This window comes from Phoenix dactylifera, unplaced genomic scaffold (assembly GCF_009389715.1).
Source record: "Phoenix dactylifera cultivar Barhee BC4 unplaced genomic scaffold, palm_55x_up_171113_PBpolish2nd_filt_p 000119F, whole genome shotgun sequence".
NCBI classification, from domain to species: Eukaryota; Viridiplantae; Streptophyta; class Magnoliopsida; order Arecales; family Arecaceae; genus Phoenix; species Phoenix dactylifera.
Window position 1 is genome coordinate 543,860 of NW_024067687.1, and position 16,350 is coordinate 560,209.

Here is a 16,350-nt window from a genome sequence, read left to right on the forward strand (position 1 = left end):
GCCCGTACCGGTCCGGTCCTAGACCGGTACCGGAACCACTAAAAAACCGGTATTTTCCAATTTTTTAGCCGAACCGGCCGGTTCGGAGCCCGTACCGGCCTCGTACCGGTGCGAACCGGCCGGTTCGCACCGGTATGATTTTTTTTTTTTATAGAACCACAGTGCCTCGCGCTGTGGTTTTTGAAACCACCGCATACCGGCTGGTACGGTACCGGTACCGGCCGGTACGGTACCGCCGTGGTATGCTGTACCGATCGGTACAGGTCGGTACCGAGCGTACCGTACCCGTACCGATGGATACCGGTATCGGTACGCCAGTGTCGGTACGCCTGACGTACCGCGTACCGTACCGTACCGACATTCGGTACGCTTATGCTAGTGCGGCACCGGTACGGGGTTCGGTACCGGTACGGCAAACCTTGGGTACCGGTACCGGTCGGTACCGTACCGGTCCGGCCGGCCACCGGTACGCCGACCGATACCGGTACCGTACCGGTCCGGCCGGCCACCGGTACGCCGACCGGTACCGGTACGGCGGACCTTGGTTTGAATTATTAAACCCATACTTCTTCATGTTGAATGGGTGAGTTCACTTGATCAGACGGTATCTTCATCTCCATAAGATTTGATGGATTCTAAGAAAACACTTTATCCTTGGTGGAAAGTAATAAAAGCTGAATCCCTTCAACCATGTGATATAGGAATCCCTTCATTCTAAAGAGAGGGTACCAACTATTGCAATTCTTAGTCTTTCGAGGTTGGCACCAAGGACCAGGGTTCAAGCCCGATCCTCACCTTGGTATCACCAACAATTTCTCTGCTCATCATTCTCTTATATAAGCATGCATGCATATAAGTATATATATAAGCAGCTTGTGCCAAAAATAAGTCAAGTCTTGGAAAGCAATATAGTGCATATTAGATCAAAATATAATTTCACTATGTAAACATGGATTCATTCTGAACTGGAAACCACTTCCATTGCACGTGGCATTAGGTTAACATTCCAAACACATCTTGATCTCCTCAATTTCAACTTTGACAACAAAAATATACAACCAAACCTCTAAAGCAATATCAGTGGCGCTAAGTTCACTGAATAGTTTGGAATAGCTACTCCATTAGTTGACTAAATGATGGGAATGCATATTTTGTCAATTTAAATTTTAATGGCAATTACCATGCCATCAGTTGCTTTTTTGCACCAGAATATCTTCTTATCATGAAGCAACACCTAATATCTGATTGATCTCTAATCAAGAAACACAACTCATGCCAGAAAGGTAACTTCCAAGTCATCATCTATCATTTCTAGACTACCACATAGATTATTCTCTTGGCATGATAGAAGAGTGGCCTAAGATGAAAAGGCATGACAAAAAACTACAAGCATGCTAGGATTAAAAATAGTTGGGACACTCAAGTGAACTTAAACAAAAACTAGAATAGGCACCAGAGGCAATAAGGCTCTGAAAACAAGAATTAATGAAAAATTGCATGGGAACCATGAGTAAAAAAGTTATTTCAGATATAATGAAAACCTATGAGGGAACCATGGGTAAAAGAGGACAAAAGAAAGGCTTGGAGAAAATTTGAAAGGTTGCCGAAGTGTGAAAAAATAGATAAAAAAATGAATTGATTGCTATTTTTAGAATATCTAGAACACAGAGTAAAAATAAATCAAATGATAGCAAAGAAGGTTAAAAATAAAAAACCCAAAGAATAGCTTGCTTTTAGAACAATTTTGCCAAAAGAGGACTTCATCTCATCATTCTACACGACGTTACCTTGGTTTTAAATTTTCAAAATTCTTTTAATGCTTGAGAAAATTCTTTCTAAATTTGCATTTGATGCATGCAAGTATGCACCACATCTTTGAGTAAGTGGTGGATGACACCACTACATGAATAACCATGGCTCATTCCTAGACATATAATCAAGGATTTGGAACATAACTTTCATTGTTGTCTACTATATGATTTACAGGATGATAACTTGTAGGTCATATTCAATGTAAGGGTTGTTTGGAGTCCTACAAGTCGTATATAGCTCAAGTTGCAACTGCAAGCCAACCAACTGATTTAGATGCCTACAACTCAAATTGCATAGCAAGTTGTTTGTTAGGCCACAACTAGGGGCTATCTTGTTGTTGATCCCGTATTTGATTTTGATAAACACAAAATACTTGAGTATATATCTTGTTGTACTAATAAATTTGACTGAGTGTTTCAGAAAAAATATCATAAAATTCATCATGTTCAATTTCAAGAAGTTCAAAGTCGAATTGAAAGAGTTTTGAATTTTAAAGTGCCTTGCAATAGTCTTAGAGTCGACCCATGTAAAGTTGGAGTCGACTCTGGCACAAAAATTCTCAAATGGCACGCTTGGCACGTTCATGAGTCGACTCCAGCAGTTCATGAATCGACTCCCACTGAGAAAGACATAAGTATATTTTTAGAAGAACAGTTCATGAGTCGACTCCAGCAATTCATGAGTCGACTCCCATAGAGAAAGACAAAAACACATTTTCAGAAGAACAGTAGATAAGTCGACTCCAACAGTTCATGAGTCGACTCTCAGAGTAAAAGACAGAAACCCATCTTTGAAAATCCTGAGCTCGAGTCGACTTCTCAGCAAGCTTGAGTCGACTACTGACTCAGCCGAGCCGACTCCAGCTCTGCAAGAGCCGACTCAAATCCTACTGGAAGCTCAATGGCTAATTTTGCAGAGTGATCAGAACGGAACCAAATCTTTTTTAATGGCTATTTTTTAGAGTCTAACGGCTAGAAGATTGTTCCCTCGTCCTTAGAAGATATAAATACAAGAGAACTAACTTGGATTAAAGACATACACAAAAAAGAAGAAAAAAAGAGAGGAAAGATTAAAGAGATTAGAAGAGAGCTCAACAACCACAAGTCCAAATCATTAAAAGAGCCACCTAAAACAGAGCAAGAAGTGTGCATTCAAGTTTAAAGCATTCAAAGCATTCATTTCAGCAATCAAAGATCAAGTTCTTAGCTCTGAAAGTTGGCGGATGTCCATCAACTTCACTCAAAGCGCCAGCAACCATTTATTGCTCAATTCTTTCTGAGTTTGTGCATTTAATTTTTGAGCAATAAATTTTATGTTCTAACTCTTTCATATTATTCTTGTAACAAGTTTCAAGTATTGAAACTTGGGAGAGGTTTAGTCAAGGTCTGCCGTACCGGTACCCGTCGGCGTACCGGTCCGTACCAGTTCGAACCGGTTCCATACCGGTTCTCCAACAATAAACTACCGGTACCAGATTCCACGTTGATCCGGTAACGATCCCAGGCCGGACCGGCCGGTACGGACCGGTACGGCAGACCATGGGTTTAGTCCAAACCTAAATTGTACTGGGTTTGTTTGTGAGCCCCAAAAACAAATGGGGTAAGATTGTAAGTTGGTGATCCTGTGAAAACCAACTCGGTTCGTTATGATTCCGGAAAAACAAGTTGGGTTGTCAACTCAGAAAACAACCACACTGTAATCAACGAGGTTATAGTGGAATTCTCAAGAGTCTTGGAGAGTGGACGCAGATGCAGGGTTAGCACCGAACCACTATAAAATTTCTCTATATTTGTGATTGCTTGTTTTACATTGTTGCAATTACTTTTACTATTTACATGGCTTATGAACTGATTTGCAACTTGTCATAATTCAAGCATTAAGTTTTCTGCTGCATACTTCTTTAGTTTGCTAAGTTCATTTGCTTATTCTTTTAACTTAGCTTAACTATCTTAAAAGTTTTAATTAGATTAGAAAGTTTCAATAAGATTTTGAAAAACCTAATTCACCCCCCTCTTGGTTTGTCTTCTGGGCAACACTTGTGGTAGGTTGACTCATAGATAATATGGTATTTTAATTTCTAAAAAAAAAATTTCTCTTTCCTTCCCCTATTCTCCACTCTGCCTCCTCCTCTACTGCTGACCACCGCAACGACCTCTACACCATCGTGCACCACCTCAGGTCCCCTGCCTTGCTCTTTTCCTTCATCTTCTCCATGTTCCTTAAAGCCTGCACCACCTCCTACTTGCTCCTCATGGGAACTCTAGTTCACACCCATGCCCTTACTACAAGCAACTTTGACTCCGACCTCTTCATCCAGGACACTCTTATCCCAATGTATGTTAAGTGCTCCGATTTGGCATTTGTTCAAAAGGTGTTCAATGAAATGTCTATCAAAGATAATCCTATTTTCTCCAAACTCTCTTCCAAACGCAAGTCAACTACTATAACTTAAGTTGCATTGTCACTTAAGTTCCAATGCAACTTCAACTATGGGGCTCCAAATAGCTGTGGAATGATATAAAAACATTGCCTCAAACATTGCTGAAATTTCAGGATTGTATATTAGACATACAATCATAGTTTCATGTCTTACATAAACATTTAAATCTTGGTATTTATTTTTATGGTAGAGATAAGATCTCAAGCATGCATGAAAATTAAAGAGTTTAATTTTTAATTGCTTCCGCTGATTTCTAGAAAATTTTTAAAATCATGCATGCAGCCCACAAGGGTTCCTTTCAGTTTGGTGCAAGGGAGTAGCTACCCTCACCCCAAGAGCCCTAATCGGGGTAAGAGGTTTGATACCTTCATCTATCCCTTCAACATGAGTTCCAGTTCTAGTAACTCTTCTCCATGTTAGTCGAAAAAGTCTCCAAGCACATGGCTACCTCCACCATGAGATTAAGGAGATGTGCAACCTGATCAAGGCCCTGCAAGGGTAGAAAGCCAAAGCATGAGATGAACTGAAGATAATGACTGAGCCTTCCTTCACCAAAGAGCCTCTGTTGAAGAAATTCAAGATGCTGCAATTTGAGCACTACGATGGCATCGCATTTCCGATGGACCATCTCAAGAGCTTCACAGCTCTCATATTACTCCAAGGAACCAATGATGCCCTGATATGCTTGGCTTTTCCAGCCACAGTCAAGAAGGACGATCAACTCTGGTACTAAATCCTTCAACCAGACTTGATTGGCTCCTTCAACCAACATAGCAGCTACTTCATCGGCCACTTTATTAGCAATAAGAGCAGAGGATGACCTCCATTAGTTTATCTATCAACAAGTAGAGGGAAGATAAATCCCTCCAAAGCAACATCAACTGATTTAATGCTGAGATGCGATGATGAATAGGCTAAAGAGCCCATACTTCAGCTTTTCACTGGAGAAGGGGCCTCCTAAGGACTTGGCCAAGCTTCTATCTCGAGTGGATTGTTAAGTGCACATCTGTGCACATTTTAGCACTCTTTTGGACCTAATTTTCTAAAGTTCTCCTGCATATAACTCTTAAAAAGATATATTTCTTTATTTTGGTTTCCTTATTATAATTGAAGGTCCTTCCGGGCTAAACCCACCTAAAACCTGAGTCACTCCCTATCTTTCCACTGCATCATCACGATTCATCCCTATTGTTATGGACAGAAGTTCATCTCAACCAATTGCGATTAGGCACATTTCAGCCATGGATCCCTTCTTTTTGCACCACTCTCACTTCATCAGAAAAGAGAAGATCTTTTTAGTATCAAATCCCATGAACAATGGCTGAAATTACTGTTTATATGAACAGTATTGCGAGATGAAACTGTTCATATGAACAGTGTTGTGTGATGAAATTGTTCATATGAACATGGATAAATCCATCCATGCTGAGAAAGTCGTAGCTGCTCAAAGAGATCTAGTAGGAAAAAGTGACAAGAAGCACGATAGCCATGAGGAGAAAGATGAGCCGAGGTAGAAGCATGGCCAAGAAGAAAGAAGCATCATGCAACCTCGGAATCCACCTTGGAGGATTGAGAGGTACCCTCCTCTCAATGCTTTGAAGACAAATCCTAATGGAGATTCAAGATTAGGGCTATATGCACTTCCCTCAAAATATAAGGACTCCCGGCAGGTAGAGGGACACGTTCAAGTACGGCCGGTTCCACAAAGATCATAGGCATGACACTAAGAAGTATTGATAGCTAAAAGAGAAGATCGAAGCCCTCATCCAACAAGGGTACCTCAGACGATATGTTGAAGATCAGAGGAACATTGTTCGGATAGGAAAAACCATGAAAGATGAGATGAAGATCGACCACTTGCTAGGATAATCACTACTATCTCCAAAGGACTCATTACTAAGAGATCTAGCCCTTTAACTTGTGGTCATACAATCAAGGTTGAAGAATCAACTACATAAGAGGATAAAGTTGCAAAGTGAGAGAAACTCATGCCAAATAGTCGAGCTCAAGATGCTCGAAAGTGTACTTACACATGGAACATAAAATCTCTGACAATGGGAGCGACATGAACATCGTCTCTAATAATTTGCTAAAAAAGATGAAGTTGAAATCGGAACCACATCCCAAACCTTATCGAGTAAGTTGGATCAACAACACCGCTATTTCCGTCAAGCAAAGATGCCTAGTTAGCTTCTCACTAGGCAAGGACTTTTATGACGGTGTGTGGTGCGACGTTCTGCCCATGAAGGCATGCCACATCCTTCTAGGAAGGCTTTTGTTGTATGATCGACGAGTGAAGTATGACGGACATTCCCATTGTTATTCCTTGATGTATGCCAATAAGAAAATTATTCTAAAGCCACTTCGAATGATGAATTCAAGCCTGAAAATTTAGTAATCCAAAGGGTGTTGTCTATGTGGTGAGTCCAGGAAATCAGCCATGAAGATGAGGACACATTCACGTCGGTTGCAAAGAAGGTCGGATCTAAAATTTTAGAAGTGATACCATCTGATCTCAAGGAGAATGACCTATTTTTTCGGAGAAGCCGAGAGAAGCACATGCAGCGACCAGCTGATCCATGCGCGGTGCCATGCCTAGTGCATGCACGCAAGGTCGCAACCAGGCGCCGCAACTGCAGCAACTGCATGCAATACCATCTCCCAGCGTTCGCTCGAACTCGTATCCATGCGCACTGGAGCCACGTCCCATGCACACCAGACCCACATCCATGCCTGGCCATCCAATTGGTGGTTCATCATCATATCAGCCTAGAGTCCCAGCTCCACCAGAGCTCTTCCGGCGCGCATCAGCCCGCACCCGTATGCACACCAAATGGCGAATCCCACCTGAAGTAGAATTCTTCAAATCAGCCCCAACTCGATGGAGTCGAGTTCTTCTCAGCAGGGAGAATTGATGCAGGAGCATGAGCCCAAGCCTGGGGCGTGCGTGGAGATTGAGTCCAAGAGTTCCAAGAGTTCCAAAAGTTCCAGCAACTATGATGCAGCATGTGCATGAGTCAAGTTACAACGAGTTATGAGCGAGTCATATTGAATCCGTGAGTCGTGTAAAAGAGTCCTAGCTAATTTGAACTATAGTCATGTGTCAATTAAAGAGTTTAAGTTGATTAGGAGTCTTGAATTAAGGAGTTTGGGTCTAACATTGGGTGTGTCCAATGTTAGATTGAGTCCTAAAATTTTAGTCTAAAGTTAGAAAGAGTCCTAGATCGAATGGAGTCTATTTCATTTTTGTTTCATGGCGTGTGGGAGGATCCTAGTCGATTTGGACTCTAGTCTATTCAGCATGGAAAGTCCAAAATCGAGTGGGAGTTCAATCATGTTATTTGGTTTAGTCAATAGTTTGATCACAAAGAGTCTATATCAAGTAAGAGTCCTAGTTCAAGTAGGAGTCCTAGTCCAAGTAGGAGTCCTTGTAGAGAAGGAGTCCTTTAAATTTCAAATTGTAAGCGTCCAAGTTCATCCAACCTCTTACACTATAAATAGAGGAGGTTGAGAATAAATTTCAGGACTTGATCAATTGATTTTCAGCCTTTCACGTGAAGGAGAGACTCCTTTCTCTTGGTGCGACACCAAGAAAGGCTGAAGGGGATTGGTGAGACGTCATCCCTCTTCACGCCCCACTTAGGATTGGTTGAGAGGGAGACTCTCTCGTCCCCTCCTTAGTTATCCATTCTTATCCAATCTTATCTCATGCCATACTCCTTTTCTAATTAAGAGTCCGAATAAGAGAAGGACTCCTCCCCTTTCCTCACGCCCCATCCAAATCTCACGCCAACCCTTGCCTCCCATCTCTCACCCAACAACCCTTCCTTATCTTGCCACCTCACCAAGAAACCTAATCCCATTAGAAGTCCTAACCCCTATCGATGTCCTTCTAGCCCTCACGCCCAAACCCAACCCTACTTTGGGTCCTAACCAGTTCCCAATGCATTCCCAACCCCCTCACACCAAACCCAATCAAGTTAGGGTCCTAACCCAAATCCATCCACCCCAAATCCAATCAAACACAATTCCCAATTTCAGCCACCAACCATTGAACCCAATAGCACCCAAATTGGCCATCTTCCATCTCCCTTCTTCTTCCTTTTCCATCTACAAGAAACCCTAGCGCCATTGGAAGGGAGAGAAAAAAAAAGAGATTAACCACTATCATTCCAATATTCAGCAATCATCCATCCCTGACTGCGTCACTAGGCTCTCTCAACTCGATATCCAATTTTTCTGCCATGTGTGGAGGAGCATTTCCTCCATCAAGTAAGAGAAGAAGATTACCACAGTAGCATCCAATGGTTACCCCAAATCTTTAGGTGGTTATAATAGAATCCCATACAGTTAATATGACTCCAAGTTGTTAAAATATGACTTGCAAGAGATTCAGGACCTTGCATCTATAAATAAACTTAGAGACTCTGCGCAAAAGGTAACCGTTTAGGCATTCAATCATATCTAATACCGGCATTATCTATATCTTTTTCTTCTTCCTCATATTCCACCAAAAAATCTCTTTTGACTTAAGCATCAAAGTGCTTGGCTAGAGCCTATTAGGTAAGCTTAGTTACTTTGTTTGCTGTCTTACAGATCCACAGAAGCAGCTATTAACCTAAAGGATTGATTATGATGATTACTAAATATTTGAGTATGATACTATAAGTTTTTATTTTGGAAATATTAAGTTCCATCATTTAGGAAGCCTATTACATTTAAGTGTATGACAAAGCCTTGGGGAATCAATTTTGAGGTCGGAGATACATACAAACCATTGTGGATTTAAACTGGGATAAGCCAACTCCAGTCTCAAAGGAATCAACATAGGATGATGGACCACAAGCTAAGATAGAAAGGGTCATTTTAGCAGGGTGGTTAAGAGTCGACCCCTAGCCTTGAGAAGTTGACTGCAACATCCCACAAGCCGACTCCAGCACATAGGAGTCGAGTGGCATGCCGTCAAGTATGGACCCCAACTGGTAGGAGTCGACTCCAAAATTGCCGCAGGAAAGAAATAGAAGATCCAATTTCTACGATATTTCAAGAGCCTACTCCAATCAAAGAGGAGTCGAGCCCAGATGATCAGAAGTCCGCCCCAAAATGGCCACAAGAAAGAAATAGAAGATCCTATTATGCGATATTTCAAGAGCTAACTCCAATCAGTAAGGACTAGATCACAGATGTCTAGAGTCGACTCTATGGAACCAGGTGTCAACCCTAAGATAACCACAGGCTAAGACATAAGGGTTATTTCAATAGGGTGGTCACGAGTCAGCCCCATCATCCTAAGAGCCGACTTCGACATGCAGGAGTCGACTAGCATGTAGTCAATATCGATCCTAGATTGGCAAGAGTCGACCCCAAAACTACCAAAAGGAAGAAACAGAAGATTCAATTTCTATAATATTTCAGAAGCCAACTGCAATCAAAGGGAGTCAACCATAGATGATCTGGACTCCATCCTAGACTCGTAGGAGTCGACCTTAGAATGGCCATATGGAAGAAATAAAAGACTAGTTTCAATGATATTTAAAAACAGGGGTGGCCCAATGCATTTGGGAGCCTAAGGCGAACTCACTATGGGGGGCTTCTTTAGGCCGAGGCCTTAGGCGACCATCTCAGTCGCCTAAGGGTTGAGCCGGCCCTGCTCAATCACACAATTAATGGATCAGAAGATGATTTTTTATGGGCATTAATTCATACAGGAATCCTGGACAAAAGTATTTACAACTTTAAAGATTTATATGTGGAACCAGTTATAAAACCAAGATTGAATCATAAGCTGAGTAACTTCTAAGTTTTGATACTGGCAAGATATTTACATCAACCATCAACACACTACACGTATTACAAATAAAGTAGCTACAAACATCAGTAGGAATCATGTCGGTGGATGATGTTTACATGTTACAATTATGTCGGGATTATTTGCTAATTTGCAATTATGAAGAGGGTGCTTTAGGAGAGAGAGTTCTAAAAGAAGTTCAATACCTGGAGTACCACAAAGCTTGAAATGCAACTGTAAAGAGAACATAATCGGAGTAGCTTTGAGTCGGAGCCAATGCCCCAAGACAGAGTGGAGTGACTATTTATCTTGCTACAATATTACAAAGGATTGGAAATATAGATAAATTTGTTCTTGGTATAATCAAACCCTGGAGAACTCTGTGCAGCTGCAAAGCTGCACTTCCAGGTGGTGTAATTGGAGCAAGTTAATGCAACAATGAGATATAAGAAGAGCGACAGAAGAACAAGGATAAAATTAGGGAGCAAATAATGAAGGAGATACATGAGAGTAATGTCTAACAAAGAAAAGAATACGGAGATGAAGATGTGGCAAAATAAGAAAGAGAGTTTGAAAAGACAAACATTTGAACCATTCAGAGAGTTTGTTTTTATGCAGTGAAGACCGCACTGGTTGAAAGGCTTAGATTTGGGTCAAGCAATCCGAATGGTGGAGGGTATGAAAGAGTACATAAACATAAAATAAATAGCAAGATTTATAATAACTGCTTATAGTCAAGTATATGACCATGAAGAAAATACGATGAAGCAACTGCTGATGGAAGAAATAAAAACTTTCTCTTGTCTCCAGCTGGCGAAGGTGCCTTCTTCTCCAAATCTAGGCATCAAATAGAGGGAGAAATAAAAACTTTGCAAACAAATTTCTCAGAAAAGAACAAATGTTTCAGAACAACCTTCAAACTAAAAAGAAACTGGGATGCCAAAGGGGGAGGCAGATGTAAATATTTTTCCCAAGAAAAAAAAATCAAAATACTCTTAATGAAAAAATAAGTGATGAATGCCAACATACCTAAAGAACATAAATGATGCCCTTAAAATTTAAAGAATTTGGCATGCCAAAGTGGAAAGATTGCGATTTTTTGACAAGAAAAAGATTCAAAACACTTCAGCATACCTAAGGATTAAGGAATCACCGAGGCCGGACAAGGACTGGGGCATCATGCCATCACCGAGCCTCCTTCTAGCTTCCTTCTGACGGTAGGTCATGCAAAAAAGCAACTGATCTCTCAGCCCCAAATGTAACCCTAATCAGGACCAACAACCACGACCCTGAAATCTATCTAAAATCTCCCCTCCTCGCAGAAGAATCTAGCACCAACCAGCTATATTGCGCCTATCACCTCCTCCACTAATCATCTCTCCTCCTCACCAAAAAAAAAGAAACAAAGAAAGAAATGAACAGATGGTCGATGAAATCATGAGCAGCCAGGCAGCATCAATCCACACGGCTATCAAATTCGAAGAATAAATCGAAGAAGAAAGGAAGAAATGGGAGAATTTCGAGGGGAGGCGGAAACCCTAATGGTAAGGCCAGGAATAGGGAAGATGTTACTGGGGAGAAGTGGAGGAAGAGAAGGCGAGGGTTTCTTGTTTCCTCTCTATTTCCGTTTGCTTCTTTTAGGGTTCTGTTCGGAGGACCAAAATTTTTGCGGTCGGCGACTTGGGGCCCAAGGCGAACTCACTCGGGCCTTCTTTTAGGCCGAGCCTTAGGCGACTGAGGCACGCTTGGGCCAACCTTATTTAATGAGCTAACTCTAATTAGAAAAGATCCAACCCTAGATATTCAAGAGTTGACTACATAAAACCAAAAGTAGACTCCACTATATTTGACAAACTTTAACAACTAGTTTTCCAACACATGCAGAATGAATTAAATGGCCATTAATGATCCATCAAAGCTCTCCAACCATCAAGAAAGCCTCTCAAGCCTCTTGACTTGATATAAAAGCTTCAAGAATTAAATGAAAATAAGCTCTTTTGGAATATATTATTGAAATGCATTCATTACAAGAGAACAACATGTTCTTTTAAGCATTCAATTTTAAATCCAAATAAGAAAGAGCTTAACTAGCATATATTTAATTGGGGGGGCAAAGTTCCTTTCCTCTTAAGGCACTTTTTGAACAGCAAAATCGTGAGGGTATTTTCCCGTCAGCACTGGACGTGCGGGCCGGAAATGCCCAAAACGGACAATACCTCGGGAGGAACGCAGTCCTCTTTCTCTGCTAGCTTAATGTGGGCTAACTGTTGCGCGAGGCTCCGGCCAAAGCGTCCGTCCCCGCAACAGATTGGCACTAGAGGAAGGGACGCGCCCCTTGCCGCAGACTACCCCCTAGGACTGGGAGACGCACTGAACCTTCCCACTAGGGGGGCTATGTTGTGGGGGGTGCATCCGAATTTAGTCCCACATCGGCTAGTAGCGGAAAGGTTCTGTGCCTTAATTGGGAGGCAAAGTTCCTTTCCTCTCGAGGCGCCTTTTGAAGGGCAAAACCGTGAGGGTATCCCTCCGTCAACGCTGGACGCGCAGGCCGGAAACGCCCAAAGCGGACAATACCTCGGAAGGAACGCAGTCCTCTTTCTCTGCTAGCTTAATGTGGGTTAACTGTTGCGCGAGGCTCCGGCCAAAGCATCCGTCCCCGCAACACTACACATTTAAATCGAGCTGAAAAGTGTACATATTCTCTAAATAGGGAGCATTCTTATTGTAACCTATTTTATTTCCAAATTGCTTATTTTTGTGACAAATTTCAAGGGTTGTATTACAACTAGGGGAAAGGCCTGACTGTGCCTTGAAACGAGTTGTTGTACAAGCATGGGGACAAGCTTACGTATTATAGATCGGTGCAAAAATGATGGATCTTGTAATCGTTGGATACAATTAATGGATTGAAATTCTCAAGGGTGTTTTCTTAGGAAGAGGACGTAAGAGTTAGGTTTAGCTCTGAACCTTTATAAAATCCTTATATTTTCTGTGTGTGTACTTGACTTCTTCATTTATTCATCCTCTTGCTATCATTTGCTTTCTTTATATTTATTTTAGTTTGGCTTAAGTATATTTGTGATTGCTATTTGCCACACTTCACTTAAACATAGCACATTCTTGTTTCCATATCACATTATTTTTAAAAATTTGAAAAGAACCAAATTTACCCCCTCCCCTCTTGGGTTTCATATTTGGGCAACAGTAGCCTACATTATCAATCCGGGGATTGACAACAATATATATAAACCTTAGTTGTTGTCTAAATGTTAAATAACAGAAAAAGAAAAAAAAACTAAAGACAATGTTAGTGTTCACTGCCTCCACTTTTTATCTGTTAGATTATTTAAACTTTATTTTATATATATATTACATATATACATACATATATATACATACACAGCCTTAAGGATTCTAAGTGTCCTGGCAATCGGCTTGCCTATCGATGGAGCTTTCTTCTCTCACATCAGTCCTCTTTAAATTTTTAACAACTATTTGAGTAGGTTATGTACCGATAATCTTTTCTACAAAGGGGCCCAAGGCACCACACACCATATACCTTCTAAATTTTAATTTTTTCACCACCACGTGACCATAATATACAATTTTTTCTTTGTTCATTTTGCTTACGGTATCCTGTGCTGCTCTACAAATTCTTTGGGGTTAGGCCGAATACATATCATAACCTGCCCCACTACTGCCCAATGTTTTAAAAATCAGACTGGATATTGAACTATTTTATTGTCCGATTCCCGATTCAACTAGTTCAACCACTTGTTCCCAAAATGCTTACATGAGCATGATGTCACAATTTAACATTTTATTAGTTAAAATTTATGAAAATAAAGAAAAACGGAAAAAATATGAAAAATGATTCAATGATGTCCAATTCACTTTTTAAAACATTTATTGATTCGGGGCTTTAGTCCTTTTAGTCCTTTTGATTTGGCCATCGTAAATTAGTAATTCAAGCTTTTAGATTAAAATATTTGAGCCCAATATTACAGCCTGAATATCAAATTTCTATCATTTGTCCTGTTCTAACGATTCACCTGGTTTAACTGGTTCACCTAATTTGGACATTTCATCTGGTTTTAACCAATTTTTGACCAATCTGATTTAAGGGGCTATACTAGACCACTAAACCAGTTAGCCAGTCGATTCTTGGTTCGACTGGTTTAACCAACTCTAGTCCATTTTTGACAATATTGCTGCAACCTAAATTGGGGATGCCGCTTAGCAAGAGAGGAATGGGATGTTTAGCTTAGCAACGGATTCAGATGTTTATTTTACGACCAACCTTAAATAGTTTGGATGGTACTATCTTTGCCCTCTAAGCAAGAAGTTAGGTTTCAATCCTAGGTAGCCAAGGCTCCCCATTTTAAACCCCTATTAATTTCTGCCCGGAGATCTAGGTTTTGGTCCAGGTTGAGTAGGGGTGTAGGTATAGGGTAGGGGGTGGGATTAGACCCCCTCAACAGAAAAAAAGCATTGACCAATTTTTCGAAGGGATTCGAGGAAGGAATTGAGTTACTATGTGAGAACGTACTCCGATGATTGGATCCATTTTCTCAAAGCGAAACCAAAACACTGGACCAAGTGTGCCGAGATGCATGGGCTATCGGCGTCCAATTTCAGCTTTACTGTCAAGCTCTTTGCTATTACATTCTGAGGCAAACATGTTTGCTGGCAGCTGCTGCTAACCTTTTATTAAGGCACTAATTAATCAAGCCCATGCTTCTGGGTGATCATTCCGTATTTATGATATATCACTAAGTACTTTTCTATACCTCTCCCACTTCACAATAAAGAAAAAAGAAGACATTATTTACCCTGTTTCTGCCTGCAGGAGATTGATGGCTTCAGTTCTCAAAAACATTTCTTTCATTCCTTTTCACTTCATCTACCCATTGTCAAAGTTATATTCTTATGCTTTCCTTTAAAACAGAACTTTGTTTTAATTTCAAATCTGCTAGTTTTACATGCAAACGTTTACATGCTCTTGCACCAATTTTAGGCCTATTTCAAAAGAGGCAAGTGTAGCCGCTATATTTATGTTACATGCAATCAGATTTGAACAAGAAACATGTTAACAAAAGAGTCAGAATAAAAATAAATAAATAGATACATAAATAAGTAAAGGGACTTAACCTGTTCGAGGGAGGTGTAATTATCAGGTATATATGAGTATTTTTTGGTCAGTAGTCTCCTCCGAGGATTACCGTTCCTGTGTCTGATGGAAGGCTGTGTCGCAAGGATCCTTCTTGTTGGCTGCCTCTCCACTTCCCGTTGTTGGGGTAGCCGGCGGCGAAGAAGGCCGCCTATAACGTTGCCCATACGTGGATCCAGCTGTGGAGTTTTCGTTAGATTGAGATTGGCGTTATGGGTATGCGCAGACAAAGAATATGGAGGCTGGTTCCTTGGCTTAAGCAAAGCACTTATAACCACAAGAAAACGAAAAAGCTTGAAGGCAAGGAATGTTCTTTATCTTTTGCCTTCATCACGTGGGTAAAGGGAGTGAGGAAACTTCTTGGAGTCTTCCCATCGTTTCTTTTTGGCTTCCAGAGGACAAGCCTTTATTCTTTGCAGTAGTGGCTTCTTTGTTTTCCGCTGCAGATTCAGGGCTCGGCTTGAATATTTTCAGATCACTAACCATTTGAGATGTTAAGGCTCGATCGAAGCGACCCACTTGTACAGCTAGAAGTTGGAAAATTGGTGGGTACCGCAAGATTCGCACCATAAATAATCTGCGATGGAATGATTGGACTGCGACCAAATCGCACAAACCAGCGGCGTGAACGATTTATCTTGAAATATATCGCATATATCAAGTGGGATTACGATACCAGCACCTATCCATTCATCTACTGTCATAATAACATAACAGAAGCTTCTGTGACCATATTTTTATTTGTTAACCACATGACCCAAAATTTTTGCATTGAAAAGATATAGGGCCTGGTTTGGACGTGGAAGATCATATTAGGACCCTTTTTTTTTTTTTCTGGTTTGCGAGGTCTTGTTGTTTGAAAACGTACCACCAGACTGGTGGGAGTAGTTGGAACCGACAGAGTTAGGAACATGCCCACATTTTTGAAGGCCTATGCGACGTGATTTATCGAATCCCTGGAAAATAGGGACTAGATACTGCTCCAGTTGCCCCGTTTGCCTTCAAATATCTCACTTTTTTCATAATTTGAATGCCAATGCCCACACAAGATCTTATCGGACTGATAACATCTGTTTATTTAAACACCCCCATAATTAATAAGGGCCCGGATTAGGACTGCCGAGAAGAGAAAACTTAAAG

At 41.0% G+C, this 16,350-nt stretch overlaps 1 protein-coding gene across 7 annotated transcripts in view; it reads right to left on the reverse strand.

Moving 5' to 3' along the window:
* LOC103697793 (E3 ubiquitin-protein ligase RGLG4-like) overlaps positions 1-15,453 on the reverse strand; it is a 32,571-nt gene extending 17,118 nt beyond the window's left edge. Inside the window, exons 1-2 of one of the 7 annotated variants that reach the window (XM_008779725.4) lie at positions 11,175-11,731; positions 10,788-10,877 (exon numbers count right to left, since the gene is read on the reverse strand). In XM_008779725.4, the coding sequence (XP_008777947.1) occupies positions 10,788-10,790 (3 nt within the window). In that variant the 5' untranslated portion in view covers positions 10,791-10,877; positions 11,175-11,731. Of the gene's footprint in view, positions 1-4,617; positions 4,743-10,787; positions 10,878-11,174; positions 11,732-15,191 lie in introns of those variants that run through there. The other 6 variants (XM_039116673.1, XM_039116672.1, XM_026801377.2 and 3 more) reach the window with 6 other exon arrangements.
* Positions 15,454-16,350: the final 897 nt, after the last annotated feature.